The sequence below is a fragment of the Oryctolagus cuniculus genome, chromosome 13, assembly GCF_964237555.1.
Source record: "Oryctolagus cuniculus chromosome 13, mOryCun1.1, whole genome shotgun sequence".
NCBI classification, from domain to species: Eukaryota; Metazoa; Chordata; class Mammalia; order Lagomorpha; family Leporidae; genus Oryctolagus; species Oryctolagus cuniculus.
This window is the reverse complement of record NC_091444.1, coordinates 26,466,114-26,486,309: the sequence shown is the minus strand read 5'-3', so window position 1 is coordinate 26,486,309 and position 20,196 is coordinate 26,466,114. Positions and strand designations below refer to the sequence as shown.

General features: G+C 43.2%; 1 protein-coding gene across 2 annotated transcripts in view; it reads left to right on the top strand.

Annotated features, from left to right (window-relative positions):
- INTS7 (integrator complex subunit 7) overlaps positions 1-19,687 on the top strand; it is an 86,909-nt gene extending 67,222 nt beyond the window's left edge. For both annotated transcript variants that reach the window (XM_002717529.5, XM_017347801.3), the window contains 6 exons: positions 215-318; positions 1,259-1,327; positions 8,827-8,959; positions 12,877-12,975; positions 14,656-14,841; positions 18,273-19,687. In XM_002717529.5, coding sequence (XP_002717575.1) covers positions 215-318; positions 1,259-1,327; positions 8,827-8,959; positions 12,877-12,975; positions 14,656-14,841; positions 18,273-18,560 — 879 coding nt within the window. In that variant the 3' untranslated portion in view covers positions 18,561-19,687. The remainder of the gene's footprint in view (positions 1-214; positions 319-1,258; positions 1,328-8,826; positions 8,960-12,876; positions 12,976-14,655; positions 14,842-18,272) is intronic.
- Positions 19,688-20,196: the final 509 nt, after the last annotated feature.

Sequence of the window (20,196 nt, the reverse complement as noted above, 5' to 3'; positions counted from 1 at the left end):
AGAACTTTTAAGTTCTTAAAAATAAAATAAAATATAAGCCATCTGCTATCTTTGTTGGTCTTCACAAAGTTGATGAAAATGGAATGACAATGAAGAGTTCAATTTTTTTATTGTTTGGGAATGGGTTTTTTTTTGTGTTCTGATTTTTGGGGTTGTTTAGACAGTAACAATAATGTCATGTTTGCTGTAATTGGTGTTTTTCCATGCTTTATAGATGAAACAGTCCATGGAAGAATTTCGAAGCCTTGCTTCCCGATATGGGGATCTGTATCAGGCCTCTTTTGATGCTGACTCGGCAACTTTGCGGAATGTGGAACTGTATCCTAAGCAGTGTGTTCCCTTCTTTCCTTTTCTTTTTTCCCCTTGGGCATATTTCTGAAAATGCTTTGGAAGTATTCGTTTAGATGTAGATGAAATACTTCAAATACTCTTAACTGTAAAATATACGTGAGGTAACCCAACAGATTTCTTACAATTAGTAATTCTCCCTTTGAAATTTAGTATTAGCCGAATGATTTTGCTTTTTAAAATTTCACCAGGCTTTAAGAACATAGTGACTCAATGGTGGGCTTTCTCCACCTCCACGAGCCTGCGTCCTCCCATTGTCGCGCCCCTCTTGCTCTCATAAGCTGCCCTGGATGGCACTACTGTACGTCTCCCCACCAGAGAACATTTTGTGTGTCCCAGCTAGTCCTTCTTCATGGCTGACGGGCTTCGTCAGCATCACCTTTACCAGTCATCGGTTCAGTTTGTCCCCTAAACCTTTTTCTAAGTTCTCCATATTTTCTTCTTAGCAACTGCAGATCATTTTTGAGCAAAGAAGAAGGATTAAGACCCTCTGCCCTACAGATTGCATTCACATATGTACACACATCCGAAGTCTGTGTATAATCTCAGGAGGTTTGGCAGACCCCAAACCCTGGGGGTAAAGGCCTTTTTTTTTTTTTTTTTTTAATTTTTACCAATGAAGCCTTTCTTGCTTGTATGTTTCTTATGAAGTATACGTAAGACAGATAAAAGTGGAATTTCTGTGATGGCATCATGGTCCCTGTGCCACATTAGGCATCCTCTGAAGTGTACCTTTCCTGGAATATCACATACAATATGTACATCTTAGAAGGAAAAACAGAGCCCCAGACTTTTTGAGCTGATAATGTTATGATTGCTTTCACTAGAAGTGTGATCCTCATCTAGGCGCATTTAATATTTAGATAATGAAACAACTATAATGGATTTCTTAACCTGAACATTAATCCAGACAACAACAGAGCTGTTTACTGATATCTCACGCAATAGAAGCCCTGATTTTGGATCCAGAGTCAGCAAGGTAATTCTTAGAATGCTGTACATTATAAAACACTTTCAGGGCAGGCGTTTGGCACAGCTGAAACACAGTTAAGATGCAGTTTGGGAAGCCACAGACCATATTAGAATACCTGGCTGAGTTTGAGTCCCAGCACTGTGTCCGATTCTGGCTTCCTGCTGATATATATCCTGGGAGGCAGCAGGTAGTGGTGTTTTTTTGCTTTTTGTTTTTTTGATCATGGGGGCTGGTGTTGTGACACCGTGGGTTAAACCTCCACCTGCAACAATACCAGCATTTCATATGAACACTTGTTTGAGTCTTGGCTGCTGCACCTCTGATACAGCTCCCTGTTAATACACCTGGGAAAACAGTGGAGGATGGTCCAGGTGCTTGGGCTGTTGCCACCCACGTAGGAGACCTGGACAGAGTTCCAGGCTCCTGGCTATTGCTGGCCATGTGATGGAATCTGTCTATCCATATCTCTCTCTCCCTCTCTCTCTCTCTGCTTGCAAAATAAATAAATAAATCTTTTAAAAATTATTTATTTATTTACTTATTAGGCAGATGCAGAGAGAGAGAGAGAGAGAGAGAAACATCTTCCACTTACTGATTTACTCTCTAAATGCCCTCACAGCTGAAGCTGGGCCAGCCACAGCCAGGAGCCAGGAACTCAGTTTAGGTCTCCAATGTGGGTGGCAGGGACCCAAGTACTTGAGCCATCACCTGCTGCCTCACAAGGGGCACATTAGCAGGAAATTGGAATTAGAAGCTGCAACTTGAATCCAAACTCTCCAGTTTGAGCTGTGGGTGTCCCAAGCTTTTTGCTCTGCTGAAAAAAAAAAATCTACCAAGGGGCTCAAGTACCATGACAAATGCCTGGACGGCTGTTTAGCAGAGAAGTAAGCACACTGTCAGGTGTGGAATGTAGGGGACTGTCAGCTGACACATGCTCTCTCCTTCTCTATTAACCTCTCCACTTCCTAACACCCTTTCCACGTTTCTGCATCCCCAAAACCCATTCCCAACCTCTGTTCTTTGTAGAGATAACAAATTGGGAAAGAAACTTGTACCTTGAATGAGAGTGCTTTGAGTTTCTTTAGTGTATAACTGGAAGCGGCAGATTCCTTCCGAATCTTCTGCTCTAGATGTTGTGTGCTTCTGTGCCTTCCAAATGAAGGACCTAAAACAACAATTCAGGAGGATGAGGCATGTCCAGAATTGTTCCGTGGAGGTATAGCTACGTTGACTCTTCTACTATAGTTTTTATAAAAATCTATCTTTCGTAACCTAGAAGGTTTTGCGAAAGGTACCTTGTCTTACTCAACTTTACATCTCTGGGAACTAATATAGTGCCCAAGCCAGTATGTTTAGTAAATACAGGCTAAGAAAGTTACAGAAATTGTTATCTACCGCATACCTACTTTTTGTGTGATTATCCAGAAAATATAGTTTGAAATGCTTGATGATTATTTTCTTTTATTCTGGCTTCTTTTTTTTTTTTTTTTAAGATTTATTTATTTATTTGAAAGAGTTACACCAAGAGAGGAGAGGCAGAAAGAGAGAGAAGGAGGTCTTCCATCCGATGGTTCACTCCCAAATTGGCCGCAACAGCCAGAGCTGTGCCGATCTGAATCCAGGAGCCAGGAGCTTCCTCCAGGTCTCCCACGTGGGTGCAGGGGCCCAAGGACTTGGGCCATCCTCCACTGCCCTCCCAGGCCATAGCAAAGAGCTGGACTGGATGTGGAGCAGCTGGGACTAGAACCGGTGTCCATATGGGATGTCGGTGCTTCAGGCCAGGGTGTTAACCCACTGCGCCACAGCGCTGGCCCCTCTGGTTTCTTAATCTCACTGTCATGATATACCTTTGCACTTAACCTTTATTTTTGTTGCCTAATAAAATAAGGAGATGGCTTCTTGCCATAATAAGTAAGCAACACTGGACTTTCCTCTCAACATAAATAACTAGAAACATGGATGCAATATGTGAATCAAGTGTTTCTAGATACTGGGCAACAGGCAGTTCAAGAATGTAATCCCTGAGGGAAGGGACACAGATTAGGTAAACTCGATAACAGTCCTTGCATTCCTCTACACTGGAGCACTGCTTCACTGCCTCTCAGCGAGGAGAAACCAGAGTAGAACATGGAGGTCTTGCTCAGTGAAATCAGGGGTCAGAGAACGTGAAAAAGCTGGAATTTCCAGGACAGAATACAGGAAGGGAGGAGTCTTTCCAGGGAGTGAGCTCCAGACACCTGCATAGGCTGTCTTTTGACTGAATACTAAGCTACTCATATGTAAGGTGAAACCCCACAAGGCTGCGCAAAAAAGCAACAAAAAATAATTACCAAGAAGTTATAAACAGAACAATTAACAGCACTTACTCAGACTAAGAAATGTTTGAAATTCAAGCCGAATTGGAGCAACCTTATTGAACACCCAGTATATTCAGGAGGGACAGCAGAAGTGTCACACGGCTTTAGTAGTAGAGCTGAGCTAAAGACTGCTCTAAATCTGTGCTAACAGAGCTTAAGTCAGCCTCAAAAGAATCAGGAATATGCACAGGTCAGTTGACTGTCTACCAAAACGAAATTTAACATCTTTAAATACAGTGAATCCAGGAACTTAACAATGTCAGATCCACAATTGTGGCCTTCAACCAGAAATTCCTAGACAGGTAAAGAACCAGGAAAGCAAAGACAGATAACCGAGAGAACACTCAGTAAGTTAGAAAAGAGACTCAAAATAGATTTAGGTGTTGGAACTAACAGACTGGAATTTTAAAACAGCTATTGTTAATATATCAAAGACTTAAAGATAAACTGTAACATAATGAGAAGGAAAGGTAAAGAAGCAACTTTACAACTTGATAAAGAACTGAAGAGACGGTGTCTGATTTTGCCTCTGTTTCAGAAGGATAATTTTCATGGATATAGAATTTGAGATTGATTAGACTGGGCTTAACAGTAAATTAAACACTACTAAAGAAAAGATCAGTGGACTTGAAGACAGCAATACCAACCACCCCCTCTAAAAATTTAGAGCCGGTGTTGTGGTACAGCCGGTTAAGCTTCTGCTCGTGATGCCAGCATCCCATATCACAGTGCTGGACTGAGTCCCAGATGCTCACTCCTTATCCTGTTTCCTGCTAATATACCTGGGAAGGCAGCAGGTGGTAGTTCAGGGACGGCCCCTCCTACTCACCTAGGAGACCTAGATGGAGTTCCTGGTTCCTAGCTTCAGCCTGGACCAGATCTGACTGTTGGGGCCATTTGGAGAGTGAACTGGCTGATATAAGATATTCATTCTCTCTTTCTCCCTGCTCCTCCCCCAACTCTCCCACTCCCCAAATAAATTAAATAAATAAATCTTTTAAAGACAAAAAACAGAAAAGCTTGCTAAATTGGATTTAAAATTTTAAACTTCTGCCATTAAGAAAATGAAAAGAGTCTATAGCCTATGCTACCCTGAATGTGCCCGATCTCATCTGATCTCGGAAGCTAAGCAAGGTCAGGCCTGGTTAGTACTTGGGTGGGAGAAAAATATTGTTAAACATACTTTATTTTTTACATAAAAATATGTTTTATTTAATGCAAAAAAAAATGAAAACCAGGACCTGATACAGTGGGTTATGCCACAGCCTGTGACGCTGGCATCCCATATGAACACTGGTTTAAGTTCCAGCTGCTCCATTTATTTTTTTTAATAGAAAACTTTTATTTAATAAATACAAATTTCAAAAGTACAACTTTTGGATTATAGCAGTTCTTCCCCCCATAACCACCCTCCCAACCACAAACCATCCTATCTCCTATTCCCTCTCCCATCCCATTCTTCATTAAGATTTATTTTTAATTATCTTTATATACAGAAGATCAACTCTGTACTAAGTAGATTTCAATAGTTTGCACACACACAGACACACGAAGTATAAAGTACCATTTGAAGACTAATTTTACTGTTAATTCTCATAGTACAACACATTAAGGACAGAGGTCCTACATGGGGAGCAAGTGCACAGTGACTCCTGTTGTTGATTTAACAATTGACACTCTTTATGATATCAGTAATCACTGAGGCTCTTGTCAAGAGCTGCCAAAGCTATGGAAGTGTTAAACATACTTTATCAACTTAGATATATCCAGAATATATAAAAAATCATACAATTCCAGACAACTCTGTTTTTAAAAATCGATAAGCAATCTGAACAGACACGTCACAAAAGAAGATGTGCTTATATCTAACAAGCACATTAAAAGATGCTTAACTCATTAGTCATGGGAGAAATGATAATTAAAATCACATGAGATATCACTAACACCCACTAGAACTGCTAAAATTAAGAAGACCTCCAGTATCAAATGTTAGTGAGGATGTGGACGAGCTTGAACTCTTACATGCAGAGCAGCACAGCCGCTTTGGAAACTGTTTGACATAATGTCTTTTTATAAAGTGGAACAGAAAACCATACAACCACCAGTTCTACTCCTCTTCACTTACCCAAGAAAAATTAAACCATTTCCATGAAGACATATACGGATGTTCATAGCAGCTTTATTTAAAATAACCAAAACTGGAAAAATCCAAAATCCTCTCTACAAGCGAATGGATAAACAGATTGTAGTATTCATACAATGGACTGGTATTCAGCAATAAAGATGATGACTTACTGGTACATGTAAAAATCATGGTTGCCTCTCAAAAACCTGCTATGAAAGAAACCAGTATAGAAAATTATTGAAACTAAAGCTGATTATTTGAAAACATCAATAAAGTTGATGAAAGTAGCTAGTCTGGATAAGAAGCAAAAGAATACAAATTACCAATATTAAACATAAAGCTATCGGGCAGGCACTGTGGCGTAATGGGTAAAGCTGCCGCCCACAGTGTCAGCATCCCATATGGGAGCTGATTCAAGTCATAGCTGCTCCACTTCCAATCCAGATCTCTGCTATGGCCTGGGAAAGCAGTGGAACATGGCCCAGGTTCCTGGGCTCCTGCACCTGCGTGGGAGACCCAGAAGAAGCTCCTAGCTCCTGGCTTTGGATCAGCACAGCTCCAGCCATTGCAGCCAATTGGGGAGTAAACCAGTGGATGGAAGACCTCTCTCCCTCTCCTCTCTCTATCTCTCTGCCTCTCCTTCTCTCTCTGTGTAACTCTGACTTTCAAGTAAATAAATAAATAAATAAATAAATAAATAAATCACCAGGCAAAATGATTCAAAATAAATCAATAAAGATATCAACACAAATACCTGTAGATATTAAAAACATGAGAGAATAATGCCTTTGTGGAAATAAATTTGCTAACCCAAATGAACAGGACAAGAATTGTTCATGAAGCTAGATGTAAAAATCTTAATAAAGAACAAATATGAATAATGCATAAAAAGATAGACTAAGTAGGATTTTTTCCAAGATTTCGAAGTTGGTTTAACATTAGAAAATCAATTCATGTAATTTATCATCTTAGCAAATAAATGCACAAAACTAAATTGGAAGGACCCAACTACTAATTTGACGACTGCTACAGAGTTACAGTAATTTAACCATTATGACTGGATGAGGGTAGTTGGGAGGTACAGAAGGTAGTCATGTGGTTGATTGATTTTGTATAAAGATTCCAAGATAATTTCGTGGAGAAGGAATAGTCTTTTCAATAGATTATACAGAACTAAATATATAAAAAGAAAACAAGTTTTTTAAGTGTGTTTATTTGAAAGACAGAATGACAGGAAAAGAGAGAGAAGTGAGAGATCTTCTGTGTGCTGGTTCATTTCCCAAATGCCCGCAATAGCCAGGGCTTGTCCGGGTCAAAGCCAGGAGCTGGGAACTATATGCAGATGTCCATGAGGGTAACAAGGACACGGGTATTTGAGCCGTCATCTGCTGCCTCCCAGGGTACACATTAGCAGAATGCTGGATTAGAAGCAGAGGTGGGACTTAATCCCAGGCATTTCAATATAGGATGCAGGTGTCTCAAGTAGCAACTTAACCCATGTACCACAACCCCCCTCTCGGAAAAATGTCTTAACCTCACACCATACATAAAGAGTATACATTGTATAGATCTATATGAAAGGCCAGGAAGCATAAATCTCATAAAGACAAAAAGGCAAATCTGTGGTTTCCAAAAGCCACTAATGGGATTGTCTTATTAGCAAATCGCTTTGTAAAAGTCTTCAGTTTTTTATGTATTATTTATGTAGTTTAGTTGTCCTTAAACTCTATCATATAAATGAAGTTCTTTTCTTAATAGGATTTAAAATATAGTACATAGCAGGGAACAGAGCTTTGAAACTGGACAGATTGAATTACGCATAGCCTGTGCATACTTTAATCTCACTGAGCTGCTTATGCATACACTATAGTTACATAATGATGCCTGTTTCTCAGAGTGGTTGGGGAGATTAAATGAAATAACTTATTTAGAATGCCCAGCTAAAGTACCTTGCACACAGTAGGCCTGAAAAACATACTAAAGTAGGGGGAGGTTGTGTTGTGGTATAGCAAGTTAAACCACTACTTGGGATGAGGGATATGGTATCCTGTATTGGAGTGCCTGGTGCAAGTACTGGCCACTCAGCTTTTCTAATCCAGCTTCCTGCTAATGTGCCTGGGCGGTAGCAGGTGATGTCCCAAGTGCTGGGATTGCTGCCACCATGTGGGAGACCCTAGTGGAGTTCCTGGCTCCTAGCGTTAGCCTGTTTTAGCCCTGGATGTTGCAGGCATTTGGGATGTAAACCAGAAGATGGGACACCTACCTCTCCTCTCACTTTCTCTCCTTCTCATCCTCTTCCCTCTTCCATCTTTCAAATACATAAATCTTTTTTTTTTAAAAAGGATAATAAGAGAGTAATAACTGTTACACCCTGCATATTTAAATGACATACATTGCATTTTCAAATATGCCTCATCTAGTTTAGTTAGAATGCAAAAGTTTTGCCTTCTTTTCTCACTTAGAAATATTTTCAGAAATGTTGTGGGTTTGAAGCAGTAGAAAAAAAGGGAAGAAATGTAGATTAAACTTTCACAGCCTGCTCTGCACACCTGCTGTCCTCTGCACACTCATGAGCACTGCACCCTCGGGCTTTAGACTCTGGCCATTTCCCCAGCCATCCGCGCCCAGTGCTTCCCATCTCTCCCAGTCTTATCCAGCCTGTTTACCCAGTGATTTGCACGTCCTTACTGGTAATCTGCTGGCTTTATGGATAGTCCGCTTTTCAAATGTCACATATCCCTTTGACCTCATGGCAGCAACAATTTCAAGCACTCTCGTCTACCTAGCAACCAAAGGGATTCAGAATTATATCTTTTGAAGTCAGATCCAAGTCTGAATCCTGGCTTGCCACTTACTCCTTATGGGCAAAGCACTTAGCCTCTCCAAGCCTCAGTTTCCATGTATGTTAATGGAAATAACTCCATCATTTGAAAATTAAGCAATAATTTAGGAAAGCGCCTGACATTGAGGCAACAAAATATTACTATTTTAGTTGATTAATTAATATCTGATTTTTACTTCAGTTTCCAGGAATATGGATCTACTGGCACAGCCCCTGCTGACAGTGAGTACGAGAGAAGAATGATGTCTGTGTACAATCACGTCTTGGAAGAGGTGGAGTCGCTCAATCGGAAATATACTCCTGTTTCTTACATGGCAAGTGGCATTGTCTTGCTGGATTTTTATTATGTGGTAGTGGTTTTTTCATTCATCTCTGGCACTTGAAACTGTGTATGAGTTCAGCAAATTAACCTCTCTTAAGTTTCCTGATCTATAAAATGGTTATTATAGTATATGCGTCATAGCATTGCTGTGAGGACTAAATGAGACAATCCATTAAAGCACTTAGCACATCTCCAGCTGCCCTTAGTCACATTAACACACAGTATCTCCTGCACTAGGAGGGAGTAAGCCTTTTTTGTTCCTGGGTTGGGCTTTTTGCCTAGGGGTTAAGAAGTCCACGACTGACATCAGAATCCCTGGGTTTGATTCCCAGCTCCCGCTCTGGATTTCAGCCTCCTGCCAGGACAGATCCCAGGAGGCAGTAGTGACAGTAGTGACCTAGAAACTGGGTTCCTGCCGTCTGCATGGAAGAGCTGAATTGAGTTCCCAGCTTCCAGCTGTGGCCTTCCTCCAGCCCTGACCTTTCTGGGCTTGGGAAGCAGACCAGCAGATGGGAGCTTGCTCACACTCTCTCTGCTTCTTAAATAAATAATAAAAATTAAAAAGCCAAATTTTTTTAACTTTTACTTTGTTTTTTAACAATTTAACTGAAGTTGTAGTAGTTCTCAACCCTACACATTAGAATCATTTTGGAAGCTTTTTTTTAGCATTATTTTAAAATTTATTTATTTATTTGAGAGGTTCCCTCCTTAAATGCTCAAAATGGCCAGGGCTGGGCCAGGGCTGAAGTTGGGAGTCTGGACCATAATCAAGGTCTCCCATTCAGATGGCAGGAATCCCAACCACTTGAGCTATCGCCATGCCTTTCAAAAAGGGCTTGCATTAACAGGAAGCTGGAGTTAGAAACTGGAGCCAGAAATCAAACCCAAGTGCTCCAATTTGGGATGTGGATGTCTTAACTGCTAGGTTAAATACCCACTCATCACTTTGAGAGCATTGAAAAATCGATTTTGAGGCCTCATCCCAGATCAGTTAACTCTGAATCTGAAATTGAGGGCCAGGCAGTAGTACAGACAGCCCTCAACTTAACTCATGGTTCAAGTTGAGGATTTTCAGCTTTGTGATAGTGCAGAAGTGATATCTACTCATTAGAATGAAAACTCACTTTTACTACAATATTGAATGAATTATATGACATATTCAACACTTCATTATAGAACAGACTTTGTATCAGATGACATTGCTCAACTGTAGGTGAATATTAGTGTTGAGAGCACATTTAAGGTGAGTGAGACCAAGTTATATTAGTAGGGTAGGTGTATTAAATGCATTCTTGATTTATGATTATTTTCAAGGATAATTTTATCATAACATAACACCATCATAAGTCAAGGGGCATCTGTGTTTTTAAAATTCCCAGGTGATTTCTGTCATGCTGTCAGAGTTGAGATCCAAAAGCCAGTTGAAACAAAAAACTGGGTTTGTTTCTCACTGGCAATTAATGATGTTGCTACTGTCTTTAGTATACTTTTCAACCTTTAGTCTATTGAATCTTTTTAGCAAGGAACTGAATCCGAAGTAGAACAGTGGGGGCCAGTGCCCATGTAAGATTCCATAGTCACCAGCAGTGGCTTAACCGATTGCACCACAGGGCCAGCCCGTAGCCTGTTGACTATGGCCTTTGGCACTGTTGAGCATACGCTCCTCATTAAATCTCCCCTGACTCTCCAGCCATAGGACAGACTGACACACTGTCACCTAGATTTTCTCCTCTCTGACCGTTCCCCTATGTTCAGCTCTATGATGACAGAATACGGTACAGTGGATGGGCGGTTCAAGCAGCAGGCATCTGTTTTTCACGTGGAGGCAGGGAAGTCCCAGAGCAGGGTGTCAGCCAGTTCAGTTCCTCATAAGGGCCCTGTTCCTGGCTTGCCAACAGCTGCCGTCCACCTCAGACTTCTCAAGGCAGGAAGACAGGGAACACTTGCACTTCAGTGGCTTTTCTTCTTTAAGGAGACCAGTCCTATCATGGGGGTGGGAGGTCCCATCTGCAAACACCATCACACTGGGGGTTAGGGCCTTCACGTAGGAATTGGGGTGAGGGACCACAAGGACACAAGCATGCGGCCCATAATACCCAGCCTTTGAACTTGACAGTGTAGTGAGTTCTCTTTCCTGCCACACATTAGCTGTTGGTATTCCTTCTCTCTCCTGGCTTCTTGCTGTTCTCACTCTGTTGTCTCACTCTATATCAGTGTTTTAGAAGAAATGGGCAGGATGTGTCATTAGATTTAGATTAAAAGATGGGTGCTTTTCCCGAACACACTGCTTTCCATATAAAACTGACAATACTATTTGTTGAATTGACACAAGGGAGATTGTAGAGATATTTTTGAAGAAAATACAATCAGTGACGTTGTTTGGAAGGAGTTGAGTGCACTAAATGTAACGGAGAGAATGGGAAGCTTCTACCCAAGTGGAGGCACAGTGCAGAGAGGAGCCGGGCTTCATTCTGAACTGGGCTCAGACTGCCTCTCGGCAGCTCTGTGACTTGGAAAAGTCACTCAGCATCTTTTTCTATGAAACAGAAAGAATGCCTGCCTCCTAGGAGTACTGGGAAGTGTAAGTGAATTCATGCTTGTTGTACCTGGCATATAAGGAGTAGTTAATGAATGTTAATTCCATTTTCTCCCTTTCCAAATTACTTCATAGATTTGATACTAATTCAGCCTACCAAGTATTTATTGGATCCTAAGAATAGAAAAATTATAAAGACACAGGCTTTTCCCTCAAGTTATCCATAAGCTAAGAAAGAAAAATTTTATAAACATCATACAGTGTACTTGCAGTCACAGAGCTCTGCACGAGGCAGAGATGTAGCCAGAAGGATGAAGTAACTCATGCTAAAGGGTAGGGAGAACAGAGAGGAGGACTTCCGAGAGCGACAGCGGCTCTGCGGGTGAGCTTTCGGGACAGGAGTGGTGGGGAGTCTCGGGCAGCAAACAGCGGACAGCAGAGGCTGGCCATGGCGTGGTGTCTTCTGGGAGCAGTGTGTTGTTGCTGCAGCATGATGTAAGGCCAGGGGAGGGGGAGCTTGCACTTAATGTGGGGAACTGGGGAGCTTTTGAGGCATTTTAAATAGCTGTGGGAGACAAGTGGCTGAGACTCTCACTTTCTTACTCTTTCTTGCTCTTTAAAATGAAAATAAATAAAAATATGGCTAATATGTCTGATAGCTCTAAACTCTAAAGAAATGTGAATTTTTGGCCGGCGCCACGGCTCACTAGGCTAATCCTCCGCCTAGCGGCGCCGGCACACCGGGTTCTAGTCCCGGTTGGGGTGCCGGATTCTGTCCCGGTTGCCCCTCTTCCAGGCCAGCTCTCTGCTGTGGCCAGGGAGTGCAGTGGAGGATGGCCCAGGTGCTTGGGCCCTGCACCCCATGGGAGACCAGGAAAAGCACCTGGCTCCTGGCTCCTGGCTCCTGCCATCGGATCAGCGCGGTGCGCCGGCCGCAGCGCGCCGGCCGCGGCGGCCATTGGAGGGTGAACCAATGGCAAAAGGAAGACCTTTCTCTCTGTCTCTCTCTCTCTCTCACTGTCCACTCTGCCTGTCAAAAAAATAAAAATAAATAAAAATTAAAAAAAAGAAATGTGAATTTTTGCCTTATGTGCGGCCTTAAGGAATCTCATTCTCCTGTCATTCTTTTTCTATTGAATATACTTCAAAATAAAGTAAAAATCTGCAATGTAACTCAAAAGTCTGTTTAACTCCTTGAAATGAATGCTTTAGTAGCAGTACACAATTCCTGGAGACTGTACCGATTTCTTTGTTGGTATCTACTTTTTAAATAATCTGTAAGTGTTTGCAGTTTTAAACTTTTTGAATGTACCACATTTGTTGATGACAGTTGAAAATGTATTCACATGTGATCCCATTTCTTTTCCCCCCAGCACACAGCCTGCCTGTGCAATGCCATCATTGCTTTGCTGAAAGTTCCCCTTTCATTTCAGAGATACTTTTTCCAGAAACTGCAGTCTACCAGCATCAAGGTACTATCTCCAGAACAGTAGGGTTAATACAGGTGAAAAGCCAGCTCTCCTGTGAGGTCTGAGTAGGACGTAGGTGTAGTTCAGTGCCTTACCTTTGGCTTTAGGAAAACACAGCCTTCAGCTGTAAGCCTGTCCTCCCATTATCCAGTGATTTGGTGAAGGGAATGGGGTTTCAAAGGTAAACCCTCTTCCTTTGTAACTGCCAGCGCCAAGTGCAGTGAAACGGGCATCTGGGTAATTGGAGCTCTGTTCCTTGTCTTCTGTAGCGAGGAATGAAGTAATGGTTGGGTTTTTTGGTTTTTGGTTTTTGGTGTTTTTTTTTTTCTTGAAGATTTATTTATTTGAAACTCAGAGAGAGAGAGAGAGAGAGGTCTTCCATCCACTGGTTCACTCCCCAATTGGCTGCAGTGGCCAGAGCTGCACCAATCCAAAGCCAGGAGCCAGGAGCTTCTTCCAGGTCTCCCACATGGGTGCAGAGGCCCAAGGACTTGGACCATCTTCTGCTGCTTTGCCAGGCCGTAGCAGAGAGCTAGCTCACAAATGGTGAAGCCATGGCCTGAACCGGCTCCCAGGTGAGATTCTGGCACTGCAGGTGGTGACTTAACCCACTGCACCACAGTGCAAGCTCCGAGTTAATGGTTTTTACAAAGTACCCTTCAGAAATCCTGAGCTGAGTCTATGTCTGTATCAGGCCATTAAGACCCAACCTGAAATAAATCAGATGGTCCAGTCAACATCACCAGTCCTAACTCCAAAAAAAGCATTTTTGCCTTTGAATAGCTAGTTTTAAATGCTGGCCAATGAGTAGAGTTAGCATTTTGAAATATTTACACAAAATATAAATGCTAAATTCAAAATCTGTTTTTCATTCAGAGAATAAAATTGTTGGGAAAGGGGGAGAATTTGTCTTCTAATTGTCCTTGTTTGTTAATGTCTTCAGCAAACTTTCAGATTCATTAGAATGCTTTGGATTGCAAATAACAGAGTAGTCTATTTCAAAATGCCCTGAATAATGAGATATCTGCAGATAGGAGGCCTCTAAGGCAGGGGTGTCCAGGGTGGGTTATACAGTGGCTCGGCAGCATTATCAGTGACTCAAGTTTCTCCCATCTCTTCATTCAGCAAGACTTGAGCTGTCTGTAATTGAAGTGTATTTGGGACTTTAATACATTTTTCAAGCAAAACTACTCTAATAAGTTAAAAATGTCCTTTGGCTCATGTTTGAAAATTGACTTTTTTTGTAAAAACCATGATGATTTAATTATGTAAGCGGCCCTAGAATTTTAAGTTCTTTTGCATTTGGATTTGTGTATTTCAAATTACCTAAAACCAAACAGAAAGCTGGATGAAAATTTACATGGTGTATTTGCCTACTGGAAGTGGCTCATTTTCACAAAAATGCCCCCCCACAAACGGTGGGGTATGGCCCCATTTCTGTTCTCTAATCCTGTCACCCCCAAACACAGCAGTTTGGGATGAAAAACACAATTGTGTTAAAAAGGAGGCAGTGGGGATTGGCTTTAAAGGTACATCTACCTGCTGTCCCAGCACAGGCAGACCATCAGGGGAGGGTCAAGGGCGCCAGGATGTTAATCTGTAACCAGTGGTTACCACAGAGATGCTTGTTGGGAGGAAGCTTGCTCTTGGTTGTTGGCATTTATTTTAATGTTGATATTCCAGCTTGCTCTGTCGCCATCGCCCCGGAACCCTGCGGAGCCCATTGCTGTCCATAACAACCAGCAGCTGGCACTAAAGGTGGAGGGAGTGGTTCAGCACGGATCTAAACCAGGACTCTTCCGCAAAATTCAGTCTGTCTGTCTGAATGTTTCCTCCACGCTACAGAGTAAATCCGGACAAGACTACAAGGTAACTCAGAAAAGCCGCAGTCGCGCTGCAGATGTTTCAGCTCATTGATGGACATTTCCCTCTGTTTTCCCTGGTTACGCAGATTGCGCCTCAGAAGGGATGAGGTAGACAGAAACGTCAGGCCTTGAGGAGGCTGATCAGCAGCAGCACTTCTCTTTTCCCTTGCCAGGCCAGTGGATAGACACAAAGCATCCAGGCCAACAAACATCAAAATACAAGTTTTTTACCGTTAGAACTGGAGCCTGGCAGCAAGGGCTTCCTTGTGCCTGTGAGGTCAGTACGTGAAAGCCCCCCCCCCCCCCCCAAAAAAAAAACCTACGGCCCGGCCTGGGGGAGTATCCTGCTGCCCCGAGGAGTTGCTTGAGGTTCACTGGCCCCATGCCTCCAGAGGCTGGTACTGTTAATCTCATGGAGGGTCCCTCCACAGGAATGAAGAATGAATGGCTCCTAGCCCACTTTCCCTTTTTTGGAATTTTACACTTGCATAGATAGGTCAGATGACTCATTAGGATACAGAGATCAAATAAGGTGAGATCTTAAAGGTATAACCCGTCACCCTAGGAATACGCTGCTTTGAGAAGTCGTGATGTCGTGAGGCAGGTTAAGTACTAGCCAGAATCAGGTGGTTACACCAGAGCTGTGGAAATACCAGTGGCCCAAATATCGAATGTTCCTTTCTTGAGACATTTCTTTCCAGTTCCTCGGTGACTTATCCACAGTAAATGAGCAGGGAACAGACACAGTTAATTCAGATGCTCAGGTTGGCTGTGTCCAGGTTTACGGTGGCGTGTCTGACTGGGGTCCCCAGCAAGGAACGGGTTCTGGGGAAGAGAAAAGGAAAGCATTTCCTTGCGTGGTGGTCGCCGGCTTCAAAAGCGAAGGGAAGCTCTGGCTTAGTCCATCGCTTTATTGACTTTGGTAGCTGCCCCTTTGCCTGGTCTCTGATAAACTTCGGCCTTAGAGCTCTTCCTCTTTGCCTAGACCTTAGATAGCCACCAGCAAATATTTGGTGAATGATGGAAAAACCACTTACTGTATGAAGATTACCACTGTTATGGTTGGGTAATCTCGGCTCTCACAGGAGGTTGCAGAGATAATTTATACATTTAATTTATCCCTTCTGCAGCTCTCTCCTCGCTTTGAATTTGAAACAGCAGTAACCAGGATTCTCTTTCTTCCTTGTACGCAGTAATTTTTTACTGTTAAGGAAAGATTTAGACCTAGAAGCACTGATCTGTTGTTGACTCACCTCTCAGAGGCACTGATTAAGTAAGGAAGCTGGTAGAGTCGGCCATGCGGTGCGTGATTACTGGGCCATGGTAATTGTCCTGAGTTTATAATTTAAAATGCAGCCATCCATTCAAGTGATCAGGTTGCTTGGGCCTGCTTGGTTTTTGGTTTTTTTTTTTTTCCTTTGTTTATTTGTTTTTATTCAAGAGAGTGGACCCCTAGGCCCTGGTTCATTCCCCATATACATGAATGGCCAGCCCTGCCTGAGCCAGGAGCCAGAACTCAATCCAGGTCTCCCATGTGGGTGCCAGGGACTCAGCTACCTGAGCCCTCAGCTGCTGCCTCCCAGGGTCTTTACACTGGCAGGAGGCTGGAATCGGGATCTAGACCCAGGTCTCTAGGCCAGGCACTCTGTGCGGGGCCTGGGCACCTTACCCACGAGCCCGAGCACTCACCCAGCTGGGACTACTTCCAGTGCTTTGGAGGAAATGATTCTCTAGTAGGCATATGTTGTAAGGAAATAAAAGCTACAAAAACTGAATGCGGGGGAAGGGAGAGTACTTAGATTATACATAATACTAAGATCTTGAATTGGTTGACTTCAGTTCATTTTTTTTTAATGATTTATTTATTTATTTGAAAGAGTTACAGAGAGAAGGAGAGGCAGAGAGAGAGAGAGAGAGAGAGAGAGGTCTTCCATCCGCCGGTTCACTCCCCACAATTGACCACAGTGGTCCGAGCTGCGCCATACCGAAGCCAGGAGCCTGGAGCTTCTTCCAGGTCTCCCACGCGGGTGCAGGGGCCCAAGGACTTGAGTCATCTTCTACTGCTTTCCCAGGCCACAGCAGAGAACTGGAACGGAAGTGGAATAGCTGGGACTCCAACCAGCTCCCATATGGGATGCTGGCACTGCAGGTGGTGGCTTTACCCGCTACACCACCGTGCCGGCCCCAGACTTCAGTTCATTAATGTTACATATAAATGTCCCTGGAAAACTGATCATATGATAACTGCTCATTGAGACATAAAATTGCAGGGCACATTTGTCAAATGACACTACAGAAAATTACACATAAAGAGAGAAATCTAGCCGGCACCGCGGCTCAATAGGCTAATCCTCCACCTAGCGGCGCCGGCACACCAGGTTCTAGTCCCGGTCAGGGCGCCGGATTCTTTCCCGGTTGCCCCTCTTCCAGGCCAGCTCTCTGCTGTGGCCCGGGAAGGCAGTGGAGGATGGCCCAAGTGCTTGGGCCCTGCACCCCATGGGAGACCAGGAGAAGCACCTGGCTCCTGCCTTCGGATCAGCGCGGTGCGCCGGCTGCAGTGCACCAGCCGTGGCAGCCATTGGAGGGTGAACCAACGGCAAAAAGGAAGACCTTTCTCTCTGTCTCTCTCTCTCACTGTCCACTCTGCCTGTCAAAAAAAAAAAAAAAAAAGAGAGAGAGAGAAATCTAGTCAAATATCCATTAAGGTTACCTTCATGTGTATCCTCAGAATAAGTCTGCCTCATAGATACAGATAAAGAGACACGAGCAAGTTTCCTTCTGTTCTTTGAAGGACAGAGGCGTTTGAGTGTCTGGCTAAATAAATGAATGAGCTCATAAGCCTGTATTTTATAACGTATCACACGGCTGATCTGAGTGGGATACTGATTGTTAAGTTAGCAGTGTGCAGTTGTAAAGCTGACTTGTCAGAGGAGTCAGGAATCAGCACTACTTAAATAACGTAAAAGCAGACTGGGGGAAAACCTAACTTAAAATTACTTCGTGCTATGTTCTTCTTCAGTCTCTTAGATTTTAAGTTCCCTGAAACAAGTGATTACATCCTGTTTCTTCAGAAAATCTCTTCACAGACTAAGATAGTGGGGAGTCGACCGTAGGGCTGAGTAAGCAAGGGAAAAAGGCCAGCATATGGAAGGGTTGCAGGGGCTCTGGGAGCACATTCTACCCACGGCTGGTGAGGGGCCAGATCGCTGAATCGGTAAGAGCGTGGGCTCTGGAGTTCAGATTCCAACTCTGCCACTCATTAACCATGTGACCTTGGAGAAGTTGCCTGACCTCTCTGCTTCCATCTCTTCAGCTGAGAAGCAGGGGTGATAATGGTACCTCTCTCTTGCTTATTTGCAAAAACTAAATCCCCACTTCGAATAGGGCCTGGCTCCTATAAGCACTGCCGAGACATAACCAATTCTTTCATTTCAGATACCTCTTGACAACATGACCAATGAGATGGAGCAGAGGGTCGAGCCCCACAATGATTACTTCAGTACTCAGTTTCTGTTGAACTTTGCTATCCTTGGAACACACAATATCACAGTGGAATCTTCAGTGAAGGACGCCAATGGTATCGTGTGGAAGACCGGTCCCAGAACGACCATATTTGTAAAGTCCCTGGAAGACCCTTATTCTCAGCAAATTCGCCTGCAGCAACAGCAAGCCCAGCAACCGCTGCAGCAGCAGCAGCAGCGAAATGCCTACACGCGCTTCTGACGCGGCGCGGCCCAGTCTCGGCGGGGTTGCTCAGGCTGGAGAAAGAGTCTGCTTTTTCATTAACTACGAAAGGTACAATGTAGCGTCCACGTAGTCATTGATTTCTATACAGTAATATTCCGGAAAAATTTTTTTCCTAAAAAATTTAATTGAGAAATAATTGGGTTCCTAACCAGAAAGATTTTTTTCCTCATTCCTTCTTAAACCAAGTCCTTTATCTTGTATTTAACATTTTCATTATTTTGTTACTGTTACTTCCATTGTTAGGCTTTTTCTTTTGAGAATAGTCATATATTGAGATCACCATATTAGAAAATTGACTAAATTGACTGCTTCTCTACCAAAATATATCGTTTCCTACCTGACCCAGACCTGGAGTACTGAGGTAGGCACTGAGACGCTTTGACCATCTGGTGCACTGGTTCTCTATGGCAGTGACAACTGAGTCCTCGAATCAAGGGACTGGAAAGTCCCCCCTTCTCTCCCCCCATGCAGCTGGAGTCAAAGAGCCTGGCGAAGCTGAAACATCCAGCTGTGTCATTTCAGCCATTTAGGTGTCTCTTCCTGTGCTAAAGCAATCTTAATTTATTATTTTAGTATTTAATTGACCCAGAGAGCAGCTAGCAATTAATATAGAAAAACTGGAAGTTAATAACTTGTTATTTCTAATATGTATGTGACTGTGTAGAATTCAGACTTACCACATTATTTCTAGAAGTGAAAAAAATCACTCATTTAGTACCTTAATGCTTCAAGTTAGAAGGAGCAGGTCTTTCGTTTGGATTGGTTTGGTTCTAGAGTTACGTAATGCTAGACTTGATTGTCGAGAAAGAGCAGTCTCTTTATAACACAACCTCAGTTAGTTGGGATGCTCAGGGAATAGTTTTCTGATAAACCAGGAAACCCCTTTTTTCTATTTCAATGCTGGTTGAGAACCGTTCTGAGTTATAACAACACACACTGCTGTTCTAACACAGCATAGCAGGTCTAATTCACTGTTGACTTGGGATCATCGGGCATCTTGGGGTTATGCATATCGATGGTCTGAGCGGCTGGGCTGGGTGCAGCTCCTCAGAGGAGGCAGGCACGTGCCCTGGAACTCCTTTTTCAATAAATCTTTCCATTTCCTTGCTTGTGTCTGGCCTTTTCTCTTCAAAGTTAACATTGATTCGAGGAGGGAGGAGATGGAGGTAAAAAAAAAAAAAAACAAAAACATGTCCTTTCTCCTGAGGCTTCTAGGAGTGGAAACTGATGGGCGATCCAGGCCCCTCCAGCATCGCTTGGCTTCATGAGCTGTTGCCACAGCACATTCCACTGCCAACAGCCAGAACACTGCCATAAAACGTGTGGAAGTCCACTGCAGCCAGTGCGAGGGACACCCTCTAGATGTGGCCCAGTCGTGGCCAGGGCACCATCTGGGGACATGGTGATGGCCTGAGCCATGTGGAGGGCTCGTGCAGAACCTTTTGTCCATTTCCCCAGATGTGGAAAGAGCTGAAAGCCTGGTTCCACCTGGCTGTGATGAATCAGCCATGATCTAGGGCAAGTCATTCACTCTCCAGAACTTAAATTTCTTTGTAAAATGAATTGATTGGATTCCTTAACCCTAGAGTTTTATCCGATGACTGAAAGATAA